Here is an 18,029-nt window from a genome sequence, read left to right on the forward strand (position 1 = left end):
GTTCTATAGTTATAGTCTATCGTCTAGTCTATAGTCTAGTCTATAGTCTAGGTCTATAGTCTTAGCTATTAGTCTAGGTCTATAGTCTAGTCTATAGTCTAGTCTATAGTCTAGTCTATGTCTAGTCTATAGGTCTAGTCTATAGTTAGTCTATAGTCTAGTCTACTTAGTCATAGTCTATAGTCTAGTCTATAGTATAGTCTATAGTCTAGTCTATCGTCTAGTACTATAGTCTAGTCTATAGTCTAGTCTATAGTTCTAGTCTATAGTCTAGTACTATAGTCTAGTCTCTAAGTCTAGCTTATAGTCTCGTATATAGCTAGTCGATCGTCTAGTCCTTATAGTCATAGATAGACTATAGTCTAGATATGTCTAGTCTATAGTCTAGTCTATAGTCTAGTCTATAGTCTAGTCTATAGTCTAGTCTATAGTCTAGTCTATAGTCTAGTCTATAGTCTAGTCTATAGTCTAGTCTATAGTCTAGTCTATAGTCTAGTCTATAGTCTAGTCTATAGTCTAGTCTATAGTCTAGTCTATAGTCTAGTCTATAGTCTAGTCTATAGTCTAGTCTATAGTCTAGTCTATAGTCTAGTCTATAGTCTAGTCTATAGTCTAGTCTATAGTCTAGTCTATAGTCTAGTCTATAGTCTAGTCTATAGTCTAGTCTAGTCTAGTCTATAGTCTAGTCTATAGTCTAGTCTATAGTCTAGTCTATAGTCTAGTCTATAGTCTAGTCTATAGTCTAGTCTATAGTCTAGTCTATAGTCTAGTCTATAGTCTAGTCTATAGTCTAGTCTATAGTCTAGTCTATAGTCTAGTCTATAGTCTAGTCTATAGTCTAGTCTATAGTCTAGTCTATAGTCTAGTCTATAGTCTAGTCTATAGTCTAGTCTATAGTCCTAGTCTATAGTCTAGTCTATAGTCTAGTCTATAGTCTAGTCTATAGTCCTAGTCTATAGTCTAGTCTATAGTCTAGTCTATAGTCTAGTCTATAGTCTAGTCTATAGTCTAGTCTATAGTCTAGTCTATAGTCTAGTCTATAGTCTAGTCTATAGTCTAGTCTATAGTCTAGTCTATAGTCTAGTCTATAGTCTAGTGTATAGTCTAGTCTATAGTCTAGTGTATAGTCTATAGTCTAGTCTATAGTCTAGTCTATAGTCTAGTCTATAGTCTAGTCTATAGTCTAGTCTATAGTCCTAGTCTATAGTCTAGTCTATAGTCTAGTCTATAGTCTAGTCTATAGTCTAGTCCTATAGTCTAGTCTATAGTCTAGTCCTATAGTCTAGTCTATAGTCTAGTCTATAGTCTAGTCTATAGTCTAGTCTATAGTCTAGTCTATAGTTCTATAGTCTAGTCTATAGTCTAGTCTATAGTCTAGTCTATAGTCTAGTCTATAGTCTAGTCTATAGTCTAGTCTATAGTCTAGTCTATAGTCTTTAGTCTATAGACTAGTCTATGGTCTGATCTTATTTTTGCAGTGCGTAGTAGTCAATAGTATTGTCTGTGATCTGGCCTTTGATCTGTACATTGACATGGTTGTAAATTAGTACAACTTTTCTGCTATAAAGGGGAAAAAAAGTAGAGCAACTAAGATTGATGTTGCAATCGCATCGTTGGCTGCTGCTTTTTTCTTATTAACAGTTTATAAAAATCAAATTTTAATGAGTTGCAAGTTTTTTTTTTGCTCTAGAGCTAATAAACCTGTTGAAAACAATAGACAAAACAAGCTGCTACTAAACGTTATAATAAATTAATTTCTTTTTTACAATTTTACCCCAAAAATGAAGAATTTTAAAGATCTGTTTAAATGAACAAATAAAATAAATGCCATGACTGAGGAAAATCAATAAATTACAATTGAAATTGTTTTATACGAAAATCATTTGGAATTTTCAAGGTTCTTGTGTAAGACATAATTACTTCCCACATAACAGTAATGGACTTATTTATTTTCTGGAAACAAAGTGAGATCAAGGTGTTAATTGTAGGTTTTGAAAATTAATTATAAAACTTTGACTTTTTTTCTTAGGCTTCCATTAACAATTAGTTTTTAAAGGAAATGCTTTAAAAGAAATAATTAATTTGTTTTGCGGTTTTTCTTGCTCACAAGACAATTAAAATGATTAATGTTTGTTAAAGTTATCGTTTGCATGCTCTTTCAATATTCGTTATAGTTTTTAATCAGTTGACAATCTTTCAGTTTTTTTTTTTTTTTAGAAAATTGTCGTTTTGGTGTTTAAATTGCTATTTTATTATTGTGAAATCATGTTCTATTTTAGATTTTCACAATGACAATGAGTTATGTTGTGGTAATTAAATTTGTCAGTTCGTTTGGCTACATTAATTTTGGTTAAATGTATAATAAAAAATTTAAAGACTTCAGTACAAAAACAAATCTATTACTTTTTTATTTTTATATTTTAAAGGTAAACAGTGTTTATTATTACTAAAATTTTAACTTCGAACCTCATGAAAAGACTTTGTCTATGATTTTTTCTTGGGTTTGGTTTATGCTCTGGTCTACGGTCTGCTATACATCAGGGATCTGGTCTGTCTATAGTTATAGTCTTCCCTATAGTCTGGTTTATGTTCTGGTTTATAGTCTGGGCTAAGGTCCCATCTATGGTCTGGTGTTTGGTCTGGCATATAATCTGGGCTTGATATAGTCAATTGTCTGGTCTTTGGTTTATGATCTGGTCTATTGTCTGGTTTATGGTCTGGTCTATGGTCTGGTGTTTGGTCTGGCATATAATCTGGGCTTGATATAGTCAATTGTCTGGTCTTTGGTTTATGATCTGGTCTATTGTCTGGTCTATGGTCTGGTCTATGGTCTGGTCTATGGTGTGGTCTATGGTCTGGTCTATGGTCTGGTCTATGGTCTATGGTCTGGTCTATGGTCTGGTCTATGGTCTGGTCTATGGTCTGGTCTATGGTCTGGTCTATGGTCTGGTCTATGGTCTGGTCTATGGTCTAGTCTATGGTCTGGTAAATGGTCTGGTCCATGGTCTAGTCTATGATCTGGCCAATCGTCTGGCCTATTGTCTGGTTTAGGGTCTGGTGTATGATATGGTCTGGTGTATAGTTTTATCAAGTCTGGTCTATGGTTTGGTCTATTGTCTGGCATATGGTCTGGTATACTGTATGGTATATGATCTGGTCTATTACCTGGTCTATGATATAGTCTATGGTCTGGTCTATGGTCTGGTCAATGGTCTGGCCAATGGTCTAGTCTATGATATATGGTCTGGTGAATGGTTTGATCTAGGGTCTGGTATATAGTCTGGTCTATTTTTTGGTCTATTATCTGGCTTATAGTCTGGTATCTGGTATATGATCTGGTCTAGGGTCTAGTCTAGCGTCTGATCTATGGTCTTATCCATGGTCTGGTCTATAGTCTGGTCTATACTTAGTCTGGTCTATACTTAGTCTGGTCTATACTTAGTCTGGTCTATGGTCTGGTCTATGGTTTGATCTATTGTCTGGTTACATGTATGTTCCATGGTCTGGTGTTTTGTCTGGTGTATGGTCTAGTCCATGGTCTGGTATATGTCTGGTCTGGTCTATGGTTTGGTCTATGGTCTGGTCTATGGTCTGGTCTATGATCTGGTCTATGGTCTGGTCTATGGTCTGGTCTATGGTCTGGTCTATGATTCATCATTGGATCAAAGACCTGAATACGATACAGTCCAAACAGAATTCACTCTGACCAACAACATTACAAATAATTTTTTACATCAAAAGTAATTACAACGATTAGTTTCGACTCGGCAGTTGTTCAAAATAGAATTGTCACGATAAACGTTAAATTCTTTATGTTTAAAACTTCAATGCAAATGACAACAACCATAAAACATTTTATTAAATTATTGAATCTATTTAAGATTCAGCATGAAGCAAAAAGATAACTACAGTACAGGCATTGCAATGATTTATTATGGTCTGGTAATGTCAATTAGATTTATTGTGATCATGATTTCAAAATTTTAGTTTAGGTTTTAAAACTAAATATTCAAACAAAGATCTATATGTAAAGGGCCAGTTTATCCGTGAGTTATAAATAAATTTTAATTAGATATGATTGTTATTAAAAAAACAAAATATTGTATCATGTTGTTATTTATGGTTGTAAAAAAATTTCAAAGAATTTTATTTTACTATTAAAAACAATTTGGGAATTTCCTAAAAAATATAAATTTGTTAAACTAATGATTATTTATATATTTTTAAAGAAATATGAAACAGTTAAATATTGATTAAGATTTCTTTCCCACAATCTTTTCAACACCCATAACAAATTTAATCACTTGCTTTTCAATTAGCTTTATTTAGCCAACAATAAGATTGATCGAATTGACTTTAAAATTCAATTATTTTAAATCAAAATTAAAATTCATTATTTTTTCTCATTTTCCTATTCGTCTCGTCTCATGCATTCATTCATTTATTTGAATTTTTATATAATTGAAACCATCTAGCGTTATGCGAATTTCAACACATCTACGAAAACTGATTTAAATACGAATTAAAAGCATTTCAATTTCAATTTTACTTTATAGTTTAAATAAATGATGAATGTGATCGCATGAAAAATCGATTAGATACAGATCACTGCCATAAATACGCTTTGCTCATTGATTTATGTCTGCATTTGTGTATGTGATTGAGAAAATGATATATTTTTAAACATCTTTTTATGATTTAAAAATACAAATTAAATTTGCATTTAATAAAGTTATTTTTAATGTGTTGTTTGATGGAATTGTTTATTTTTTATCATTGGTTTTTTGAAGATGTTGTTAAAAGTATAATGAGTATTTTAATTCAGGGAATCGATTAAATAATATGTAGGTCAGTTGTCTGCAAATTTTTTTCTTGTTGAGGTAGTAATAAAATGAAGTTATTTTATTGAAGATAAAGATGATAAAATTTTGGTTCAAAAAAGGTCATGTTATACTCTGATACAATGACTTTCGGAAGTTCGGAAGTTGATATTTGATCTATAGTCTATTCTCTGGTCTGGTCTGTGATCTGCTTTACGGTTCTGCCTATGGTATGGTTTATGTCCCGGTCTATAATTTGATATATGATCTGTTCGGTAGTCAGGCCTATTGTATGATCTATTGTATGTCTTAGGATCTGGTCTAAAGTCTGGTCTTTGGTTTGATTTATGATCTGCTCTACGGTCTACCTATGGTATGGTCTATGGTTGAGGCAATTATCTGGTCTCTGGTCTGTGCTATATTCAGAGCTATTGTATGATCTATGCTATGTCTTAGGGTCTGGCCTGTAGTCTGATCTATGGTCTGGTCTTTGCTCTGGTCTGGTGTATGGTTAAGGTATTGTCTGCTCTGTTGTATGTTCTTGGATTTGGTTTATAATCTGATCTGGTCTATGGTCTGGTCTGATCTATGGTATGGTCTACGGTTGGGACTATGGTCAGGTCTACGCTAGGGTCTAAGGTCTGATCTATAGTCGGGTCTATTGTCTGATGTATGCCCTGCTCTATGGTCTAGTTTGGTCTATAATGGTTTGGGTTGCTTTGTAGTATGTTCTTGGGTCTGGTCTATAATCTGATCTATGGTCTGGTCTATCGTATGTTCTATGAACTGGTAAGTTGTCTGTTATATGCTCTATTGTTTGGTGTAAGGTCTGGTCTATGGTCTGGTCCGGTTTGATCCATGGTATGGTCTATGGTCGGCTCTAGGGACTGATCTATGGTCGGGTCTATGGTCTAGTTTGGTCTATAATCTATGGTCTGGTCCACTCTGTAGTATTTTTTTGGGTCTGGTCTATAATCTGATCTATTGTCTGGTCTATGGTATATTCTATGAACTAGTCAGTAGTCTGATATATGGTCTGGTTTATTGTCTGGTGTAAGGTCTGGTCTGTGGTCGGTTCTATGTTCGGGTCTAAGGTCTGATCCATGTTCTGGTCTATGGCCTGGTGTATGGTCTGCCCTATGGTCTAGATTATAGACCATAGAGTATGGTATGGTCTGGTCTGTTTTATGGTCTGGTCTATGATATGTTTTATTGTCTGATCTTTGATTTGGTCTATGGTCTAGTGTAGGTCAGGTCAATAGTGTTGTGAATTGTCTGGACTCTGGTCTGTTATATTGTCTGATCCATGTCATGGTATTTGTGATCTATCTAATTATTTGTACAATAGCCACGTTTTTTTTCAAAACACTTTGCAACATGTCCCTCCTATAAAATATTTTAAATATTTCAAAAAAATTTTATAAAAAATCTGCTCATAAGATATAAGGAATTTTAGAAATATGCATATATTTGTTTGCTTATACATTCTATATTTCCTTACTAGCTTTGCTAAGACAACTATAAATTTATTCATTGCCATCAAGGAATGTTTAACAATAGTTACTATAGTCATTGGATATTCAAGGTGTGTGCAAACAGAATATTGTTATATTAAAATCTTGAAATGGTACATATCTTAAATTGTTTGTTAATAGAAACAATATGTGTTTACAAATTGAATGCATGAGGTCACGTGTTTGTTCTGTAGATAGAAATATTTTTTTTTCAGAGAATTGTTTGACCATCAAGAATAACGTTTAATTGCGTTATACTCTATCAATTGGTTTTGTTTAGCCTGGGTCTTAAGTATATAATGGACATGTATGAAAACAAATAGATACGTCAAGTCAAACAATTCACCATTGTAAAGACCTATATCTGAATATCGATTGGTATCTGAATATCATGGGTCCATAATATTATTCGGTCCATAATATTATCTTACTGTTATGCCAATACTCCTTCATTCCAATTCTATTTCATATTTGTGAAAATATGACTTTCAATATTCAGCTTAGAAAAATCTAATCAAAAATCATTTGGGAATCACTGTCTAAGCCAATATCGCCAATACATCTACTATGAATTGTTTCTTGTTAAATCAAGCTATTTCAAAAAGTTTGATGTATTGCAAATAAGAGCTACAGAGAGAGCAAGTTTTAAAATTTTAAAAAAATCCCCTCCCAAAACAAAAATTTCAAAATTATAATTATTCAGGGTCATTAAAATATGATGAAGAGCCACCAAATGAAAAAATTATTAAAATTAAAAACATATTTGTTTAACGTCCATAAGGTGTTGTTTAAATAAATTTTAAACTTAAGAAATGAAAAAAGCTTTATGCAAATCATAATGTATGATTTAAATGATCAGCGGTTTATGATTTCATATAAACAAGCTTAGGCTTTTATAACATAAAATTATAAACAATTAATTTGTAATTTTATAAATTAATTTTTAATAATTAAAGAAAATATACATTTAAACAAGAAAAAGAAGCGTTAAAACAAACTAACGGTTACGTAGTGATAATATACAAAAACATATCATTATTATCTAAATATAAAGTCATTAACATATCATCTCTTTTATCCATTTTTCTTAGGTACAAATTTTGCCTTAGATCCGTCGGAAATAGCACGACAAAATCAAATTACCCAACAAATTTTATCCAATTACTTAGAGCGACGACTCTTTCCACACCGCAGTATAAATCAGAAAATTCCCACCATTGAGGAAATCTTACCAAAGCCAACAACCTCAACGGTACGACCAAGGCCGCGAGGTTTTGCTGCTTCATCTGCTTCCTATCGAAAAGGAGCTGCCAAGCAGCAACAACGTAAAACTTATGGTAATGGTCATAAGAATAGGAATTCTCTGTTTCGACGTAATAAATATAAAACGACAGTAAAACCAGATTTTGAAGATGACTACGAAGAGGTGGAAAACGAAAAAAATAACAGTCGTAAACGTCAAAAAAACAATAATAACAGTAGAGAGCAAAATATTGATGATGAGTTTGTTGATGATGCCATAGTAGAGGATGTTGAAGAGGAACCTTTGGAAGAGGAAGAACCTGAAACAGAGCATCATCATAGTAATCATCATCAGCAACAACGCATTCGCCAACAGTTGCTTCGTCATCATTATAGATATTTAGAAGATAGCGATGATCCTGAACCGGATGATAGAGAATCGCTACAGAGTGTAGAGTCCGAGCAGCATGATCAATATTATAGCAGTAACGGCAGTAGTGGAGATATATTTGCTAGAGATCCTAGTGAAAATGAAATTGATAGCGGTAAGTGTTTAATACATATATTCTGTTTGGTAGTGGCTCTATATATGGAATTAGCTTAGTTAAAGACCAATTGCTTCGGAATTTAATACCATGAATTGTGTTAAAATAGATCAATGACATCTTATTAAATATTATAGACTGGGATAAAGACTATAGTCTGATAGTCATGGATAATAGTCCATGTTATAAACTATTTCTGTAATATGGACTAGAGAAATTGTCTAGACTATAGTTTGGACTATAGAATAGTCTTCACTATAGTCTGGAGTATAGACTATACTACAGTTTAGACTGAAGTCTTGATTATAGACTAGACTGTAGACTAGTCTGGACTATAAACAGACTATAGTCTGGACTACACAGTAGTATGGACTATAGACTAAACTATAGTCTATACTATGGACCATACTATGCAATAGACAGGACTAGACTATAGACTAAGCTATAGACTAGACTATAGACTAAGCTATAGACTAAGCTATAGACTAGACTATATACTAGATTATAGACCAGACTATAGACTAGACTATAGACTAGATTATAGATCAGACTATGGACTAGATTATAGACTAGACTATAGACTAGACTATAGACTAGACTATAGATTAGACTATAGACTAGACTATAGACTAGACTATAGACTAGACTATAGATTAGACTATAGACTAGACTATAGACTAGACTATAGACTAGACTATGGACTAGACTATAGACTAGACTATAGACTAGACTATAGACTAAACTATAGACTAGACTATAGACTAGACTATAGACTTGACTATAGACTAGACTATAGACTAGACTATAGACTAGACTATAGACTAGACTATAGACTAGACTATAGACTAGACTATAGACTAGACTATAGACTAGACTATAGACTAGACTATAGACTAGACTATAGACTAGACTATAGACTAGACTATAGACTAGACTATAGACTAGACTATAGACTAGACTATAGACTAGACTATAGACTAGACTATAGACTAGACTATAGACTAGACTATAGACTAGACTATAGACTAGACTATAGACTAGACTATAGACTAGACTATAGACTAGACTATAGACTAGACTATAGACTAGACTATAGACTAGACTATAGATAGACTAGACTATAGACTAGACTATAGACTAGACTATAGACTAGACTATAGACTAGACTATAGACTAGACTATAGACTAGACTATAGACTAGACTATAGACTAGACTATAGACTAGACTATAGACTAGACTAGACTAGACTATAGACTAGACTATAGACTAGACTATAGACTAGACTATAGACTAGACTATAGACTAGACTATAGACTAGACTATAGACTAGACTATAGACTAGACTATAGACTAGACTATAGACTAGACTATAGACTAGACTATAGACTAGACTATAGACTAGACTATAGACTAGACTATAGACTAGACTATAGACTAGACTATAGACTAGACTATAGACTAGACTACTATAGACTAGACTATAGACTAGACTATAGACTAGACTATAGGACTAGACTATAGACTAGACTATAGACTAGACTATAGACTAGACTATAGGACTAGACTATAGACTAGACTATAGACTAGACTATAGACTAGACTATAGACTAGACTATAGACTAGACTATAGACTAGACTATAGACTAGACTATAGACTAGACTATAGACTAGACTATAGACTAGACTATAGACTAGACTATAGACTAGACTATAGACTAGACTATAGACTAGACTATAGACTAGACTATAGACTAGACTATAGACTAGACTAGACTATACTAGACTATACTAGACTATAGACTAGACTATAGACTAGACTATAGACTAGACTATAGACTAGACTATAGACTAGACTATAGACTAGACTATAGACTAGACTATAGACTAGACTATAGACTAGACTATAGACTAGACTATAGACTAGACTATAGCTAGACTAGGACTAGACTATAGACTAGACTATAGACTAGACTATAGACTAGACTATAGACTAGACTATAGACTAGACTATAGACTAGACTATAGACTAGACTATAGACTAGACTATAGACTAGACTATAGACTAGACTATAGACTAGACTATAGACTAGACTATAGACTAGACTATAGACTAGACTATAGACTAGACTATAGACTAGACTATAGACTAGACTATAGACTAGACTATAGACTAGACTATAGACTAGACTATAGACTAGACTATAGGACTAGACTATAGACTAGACTATAGACTAGACTATAGACTAGACTATAGACTAGACTATAGACTAGACTATAGACTAGACTATAGACTAGACTATAGACTAGACTATAGACTAGACTATAGACTAGACTATAGACTAGACTATAGACTAGACTATAGACTAGACTATAGACTAGACTATAGACTAGACTATAGACTAGACTATAGACTAGACTATAGACTAGACTATAGACTAGACTATAGACTAGACTATAGACTAGACTATAGACTAGACTATAGACTAGACTATAGACTAGACTATAGACTAGACTATAGACTAGACTATAGACTAGACTATAGACTAGACTATAGACTAGACTATAGACTATACTGTAGACTAGACTATAGACTAGACTATAGACTAGACTATAGACTATACTGTAGACTAGACTATAGACTAGGCTATAGACTAGACTATAGACTAGACTATAGACTAGACTATAGACTAGACTATAGACTAGACTATAGACTAGACTATAGACTAGACTATAGACTAGACTATAGACTAGACTATAGACTAGACTGTAGACTAGACTTTAGACTAGACTATAGACTAGACTATAGACTAGACTATGGACTATACTATAGATAGATTACTATAGACTAGACTATAGTCTGGACTATAGAATAGACTATAGTCTGGACTATAGAATAGACTATAGTCTGGACTATAGAATAGACTATAGTCTGGACTATATAATAGACTATAGTCTGGACTATAGAATAGACTATAGTCTGGACTATAGAATAGACTATAGTCTGGACTATAGCATATACTATAGTCTGGACTGTAGAATATACTATACTCTGGACTGTAGACTACACTAGTCCGGACTATAAGCTAAACTATAGTCTGGACTATAGTCTAGACTAGTTTGGAATATAGACTAGATTATAGACTAGACTATAGTGTAGACTATAGATAAAGCTATAGTGCGGACTCTATACTAGACTATAGACTATACTATTGCCTGGACTATAAACTAGACTATAGTCTGGACTATATTATGAACTAAGAATACTATAGTCTGGATTATAGACTCGACTTTAGTCTGTACTATAGAATAGACTATAGTTATCTGAATTAGAGTTGATCAGAATTCCAAATGTTACAAAAGCTCTGACAAGTTCATGTACTCACACATAAACCATTGTCAACTGAACTACAGGCCGTAAAACACACGCAATATTACACATAATGACAATCATGGGCTGGATGCTGTTTACAGTCATATAACGGATTGAAAAATTAAACGAAAAAAATTTAAAAAAATACATAAATAAATTTTTATATCTGCTAAAACATGAACTAAAAAATGGCAAAAAAAATAACAACAAAATACCTTTAGGCCATTATTTAATGGCAGTTTTACTGTTTTTAATATATGAGCAAAATGACCTTTTCGAACCAATACGAAAGAAAAAAAAATCAAATTTATATTAAAAATTTCTACATATATCTCGTGCTGTTAACATGTTTTTGTTTTTCTACAGAAAAAACTTAAACCTTCATTGTTCCAAACTTTAGCAATTCATTGTGTACAACACCCTTTTTATAAACAATGAATTTTTAACATATTTGCGGTCAAACCGGATTCGTAAAACCAACTCTTTGGATAATTAAATAAAATAAATGTAAAGAGTAAAAAAATATATAACTCTGATTTTATGATGAGATCTAAAAATAACTTAAATTTATGGACTTTTTTACACTTGGTGTCCTTCAAGGTAATTTTGCACTTTTGCAAGTTGCAACCCTTTTTTAGGCCTAAAGTTTTAAGGCGTACTAGGATTATTGCGAAAGTTATAAATAAATTATTTCGTTGGCACCCTGCTATAAGTTGATTGCAAACAATGCGGAAGTTTTTTTTCCATTTAAGGCTCAAGATAATGATAAAGTAAATTTTTTAAGCCTTAGGCTCCAATGAAGCTAAGGAATTTTAAATGGTTTTAATATTTTCCTTGATTGCTTTTTTTTATATTTAATAACGATTATTTGCATGGTGTTAATTTAATTTTATAGGATATAGTGTTCAAAAAGGGAATTATATTTTAAGCCTTTTATCAGACGATTAAGTGACAGTATTTAACTACTGATATTATAATCAAAATTTGTGACTTTTTAAAAATATATAGTATTACATTTTATACTTAATTACTTTTTTCACAAAATTTTTTACCAAATTTTTAATTCAATAGATCTGATAAATATATCTAACTAAAAGTCGCTCTCGATCTGATCAACTTTTCTACATAGTTGCACGCAATCTTCCAGCAAGAAGTTGTTCATAACGTTTCGTTGTATTAATGTAACAATTTCATTTGGGTAACGAAACATTATCCATTCAGTTTATTGCTTACACAAATCAATTTATTATTCACGTAAAATAAAAATCTGACTTATATTTCTTGTATACTGTACAAAATACACGTTTAAGCTGAATCGCAATATTAACGTAACTTTCTTAACTATAATGTAAAATTTCGTAGCTTTAACGAAACTTTTTGTTATATTAATGTAACAGTTTCATTAGGGTGACAAGAGTTTTTCTTTCACAAAAAATTTGTTCACAATTTGATCGACTTTTTTAAAAAAAGAACAGAAAATATTTCAATTTTGTATATGACAAACTTTTCTAATCAAAAGTTGCTCTCAATTTGATAAATTCTTCTAGTAAAGAGTTATTCGAATTTTTCCAGCAAATAAAATTTTTTGTTGTATTAATGTAAACATTCATTTGGGTGACTAAGCGATTTTCTTTCAGTTTATTGTTCAAAAATTTCGAACAGAAAGATGCTTGCACTCTAACAAAAATTGCTACACTGAAAATAATCCACTTTACGAAAAAAAAATTCGTAACTTATATTTTCATAATATTTACAAAAATTTCGTGTATAATACGAAATATTACTTAATAAACCCCTTTTCTATTTTTACGGTAGTACAAAAACCTTTCGTAATAATTTTTTCTTAAATTTTAGCGAAATTAAACATAATGATATTAAGTATATTATCATTAAATAAAACTAAAACATTTTTATAAAATTTAAGAAAAATCGACGAACTATTTTCTTAAAAAAAAATTAAAAATTCGTGTGGAGAATAATTTTGAACTAAAATTAGAAAAATTATTTTAAAATGAACAAAAATGTTTGAATAAATTAAATTTTGAAATAATTAATGTTTGAATTCGTAAATTTTACCATATTTATTCAAAATTCCCTTTTTTCAATTTATGTAAATTAATTTTTCCAAGATTATTTTGCATTATACTAAAATATTTCGTACAATTTCGTATATATTACGAAAGAATTTCTTGGTGCGAAACGACGAAATATTCGTACAATGTACGACATTTTTTGTATATATTAGGCATGGATTTTTTTCAGTGTAATAATCTTATTAACTGTCATAGTAAGATAGAGGTTACAACTCGATTAATAAGTTAAAAATTATCGAAACACATAAACCAAAGTAAACATTAGATTAAGATATCTTGAAGAAAGAAGTAGATGTAGGACATGATATACCGAAAAACTAATAGAGAAATTCTTAGGTCAGGTTGGCCTGTGTTATTCAAGTAAAACGTTATTCAAAAGCTGACTAATACTTCTTGTAAACAGAATACCTTAACTTTCGTAACTATAATGCGAAAATTCGTTCATTAACGAATCGTTTTATTATATTAATGTAACAATTTCTTTAATTAGTTAGTTAGTTAGTAAGTTATTAGTTAGTTAGTTAGGTAGTTAGTTAGTTAGTTAGTTAGTTAGTTAGTTAGTTAGTTAGTTAGTTAGTTAGTTAGTTAGTTAGTTAGTTAGTTAGTTAGTTAGTAGTTAGTTAGTTAGTTAGTTAGTAGTTAGTTAGTTAGTTAGTTAGTTAGTTAGTTAGTTAGTTAGTTAGTTAGTTAGTTAGTTAGTTAGTTAGTTAGTTAGTTAGTTAGTTAGTTAGTTAGTTAGTTAGTTAGTTAGTTAGTTAGTTAGTTAGTTAGTTGGTTGGTAGTTGGTTAGTTGGTTAGTTAGGTAGGTAGTTAGTTAGTTAGTTAATTAGTTAGTTAGTTAGTTAGTTAGTTAGTTAATTAGTTAGTTAGTTCGTTAGTTAGTTAGTTAGTTAGTTAGTTAGTTAGTTAGTTAGTTAGTTAGTTAGTTAGTTAGTTAGTTAGTAGTAGTTAGTATAGTTAGTTAGTTAGTTAGTTAGTTGGTTAGGTAGTTAGTTAGTTAGTTGGTTAGTTAGGTAGGTAGTAGTTAGTTAGTTAGTTAGTTAGTTAATTAGTTAGTTAGTTAGTTAGTTAATTAGTTAGTTAGTTAGTTAGTTAGTAGTTAGTTAGTTAGTTAGTTAGTTAGTTAGTTAGTTAGTTAGTTAGTTAGTAGTTAGTTAGTTAGTTAGTAGTTAGTTAGTTAGTTAGTTAGTTAGTTAGTAGTAGTTAGTTAGTTAGTTAGTTAGTTAGTTAGTTAATTAGTTAGTTAGTTAGTTAGTTAGTTAGTTAGTTAGTTAGTTAGTTAGTTAGTTAGTTAGTTAGTTAGTTAGTTAGTTAGTTAGTTAGTTAGTTAGTTAGTTAGTTAGTTAGTTAGTTAGTTAGTTAGTAGTTAGTTAGTTAGTTAGTTAGTTAGTTAGTTAGTTAGTAGTTAGTTAGTTAGTTAGTTAGTTAGTTAGTTAGTTAGTTAGTTAGTTAGTTAGTAGTTAGTTAGTTAGTTAGTTAGTTAGTTAGTTAGTTAGTTAGTTAGTTAGTTAGTTAGTTAGTTAGTTAGTTAGTTAGTAGTTAGTTAGTTAGTTAGTTAGTTAGTTAGTTAGTTAGTTAGTAGTTAGTTAGTTAGTTAGTTAGTTAGTTAGTTAGTTAGTTAGTTAGTTAGTTAGTTAGTTAGTTAGTTAGTTAGTTAGTTAGTTAGTTAGTTAGTAGTTAGTTAGTTAGTTAGTTAGTTAGTTAGTTAGTTAGTTAGTTAGTTAGTTAGTTAGTTAGTTAGTTAGTTAGTAGTTAGTTAGTTAGTAGTTAGTTAGTTAGTTAGTTAGTTAGTTAGTTAGTTAGTTAGTTAGTTAGTTAGTTAGTTAGTTAGTTAGTTAGTTAGTAGTTAGTTAGTTAGTTAGTTAGTTAGTTAGTTAGTTAGTTAGTTAGTTAGTTAGTTAGTTAGTTAGTTAGTTAGTTAGTTAGTTAGTTAGTAGTTAGTTAGTTAGTTAGTTAGTTAGTTAGTTAGTTAGTTAGTTAGTTAGTTAGTTAGTTAGTTAGTTAGTTAGTTAGTTAGTAGTTAGTTAGTTAGTTAGTTATTTAGTTATTTAGTTAGTTTGTTATTTAGTTAGTTTGTTAGTTACTTTTTTAGTTACTTTGTTAGTTACTTTGTTAGTTACTTTGTTAGTTACTTTGTTAGTTACTTTGTTAGTTACTTTGTTAGTTACTTTGTTAGTTACTTTGTTAGTGGTTGGTTAGTGGTTGGTTAGCTTTATAACGGACGATGTATATTATTTGGAAGTTGCGTGCATTAAAAATGACTTTTGCAACAATTAAGTAATTATAAGAAAACAATTACTACAAAATTTAGCCTTCACTTATAAAACCGTTTAAAAGCAGTTAACAATTTTTGTAATAATGAAATATTTAACATTCGATAGATAACTTTTCCGCATTACATTGATTTCATAATTTCGGTATATGTATAAAAAAAAAAGTTTGCCAAATATAATTAAAAAATATTTCAAATGCTAGTTAAACACATTAAACATTTATTAATATTTGTAAAACAAAATGTTACCATCTTTTTAATAATTAATAAAAATACATTTTAAAGGTTTGTTAACTTATTTTGAAGGTCGAAATTTGTTTATAAACTTAAACCATTTTTCATGGATTAAACAAATAATGTGTAAAGATTTTTTGTTTTCAAAGATCTTCTTCTATATATAACTAAAACAAAATCAAATCTATTATTTAATTTTCAATTCACAACATTTAAATATAATATAAAAAATTACTCTGCAATAGAGTTAAATGCAGTTTTGCGTATAGCATATCATTAAAAACTTATCATTTTCTTAATAGCAAATATTCATAAATAATATATTCTTAAATGTAATATTGCAACAGTTAAAAATTTTGTAATTTTCTTGTTTCCTTAAAGCAATTTTGATAATTTTATTTCTCAAAAAATAGGAAAAAAAATCTTAAATTATTATGTATTTTAAAATTGTAATCGAAAGCTACATGCGTGCTGAGGCAAAATAAAATCTATCTAATAAATACACATTTAACTAATAGACTTAAAAAACCTTGTTAGTAATTGACACAATTTTTGGCTTAGTAAAGAGTTAAGAAAAATAAAATAGCATTAGGTATGTACTAGCACCGGTAGAATGACCAAACATTTTTGTGTTGAAACTATGTATATACATATACAAACTCATATTACTCCATATGAATATCCGTATAAATATTTTAGATTTCTTTTTTTTTCAAATATGTACTATACCAGAGTAAAAATGACTTTGTGGAAAATAAAAATTAAACAAATTTTAACACCAGTTTTATGTATGAGCTGTACTCGTAAATAAATTTGTTACATATAATTTGTTTATTAGACGTAAAACTGACATACAACAACATGACATGGCTGATGTCGACAACTTCCTCATGCAGCATTTACACTACCAACGATGACAGTGACTTGTTCGTACTCAAGAACATACTCGCTATCTGGTCTTCTATACAGATCAGAATCAGTAGTTCACACTCTGAACAGTTTTTCTATCTAAAAATTGCTTAAATTCAAAGATCAACTTTTCAAGTAATATTAATCTTTCTACGTTAATGTTGCTCTTAATTCGTCCAACATTTTTAAGAACGAGTTGCTCACAATTTATAATCTACTAAACAATATTTTCAACTATTCTAGTAAAAAGTTGCTCAGAATTAGTTTTTTCAGCTAAAAGTTGTTTAAAATCAGACCAGCTTTTCATGTAAAAGGTTGCTCAGAATCTGGCGAATCTACATATTTTACTTCCAATTACAACAATTTTTCTGACAAAGATTGTTCACAATCTGACCAACTTTTTTAGTAAAAAGTTGCCCACAATTTGGTCAACTTTTTTGCTAAATAGTTGCTTACTTAAACTGCTTAAAATGAGACCAATATTTTTTGTAAAAAATTGCTCAAAATCGGAATATAGATAAATGTTGCTCCCAATTAAAGCAATTTTTCTTAAAAAGAGTTCTTACAATCTGATCAACTTTTTTAGTAAAAAGTTGCCAACAATTTGGTTAACTTTTCTGGTAAATAGTTGCTCACTTTCGTTCCAAGTTGTCTAGTAAGAAGTTATTCACACTCTGATTAGTTTCTATCTTCTATCTGACTAACAATTCTAACAAAGAGTTGCTCACAAATTGTTACAAAATAGGCAGCTTCTCTAGTAAAAACTTGTTCTGAATCTTCCTTACATATCAACTAAAAAGTTGCTTACTTTCTGATCGAATTGCTTCCTAAAAACTTGTTTATAAACTTTCCACCATTTCAGATAAAACATTTCCAAAATCTTTTAAAGTTTTTTGGTGAATAGTTGTTCATTGTTTGATTCACTATTCTAGTAAAAAGTTGCTCACGATCAAGAATTCTAGTAATAAGTTGCTCACACTTTATCAGTTTTCTGGGCAAACAAGCAACTTTTATAGTAACAACTTGCTT

General features: G+C 30.3%; 1 protein-coding gene across 1 annotated transcript in view; it reads left to right on the forward strand.

Moving 5' to 3' along the window:
* LOC119609999 (putative uncharacterized protein DDB_G0289963) overlaps positions 1-18,029 on the forward strand; it is a 77,429-nt gene that overhangs the window by 14,841 nt on the left and 44,559 nt on the right. The window contains exon 2 of the mRNA XM_037965059.1: positions 7,426-8,121. Within this exon, the coding sequence (XP_037820987.1) occupies positions 7,426-8,121 (696 nt within the window). The remainder of the gene's footprint in view (positions 1-7,425; positions 8,122-18,029) is intronic.

Source organism: Lucilia sericata, unplaced genomic scaffold (genome assembly GCF_015586225.1).
Source record: "Lucilia sericata isolate MDLA Ls3-8-SP2 unplaced genomic scaffold, ASM1558622v1 Contig001102F_arrow, whole genome shotgun sequence".
NCBI classification, from domain to species: Eukaryota; Metazoa; Arthropoda; class Insecta; order Diptera; family Calliphoridae; genus Lucilia; species Lucilia sericata.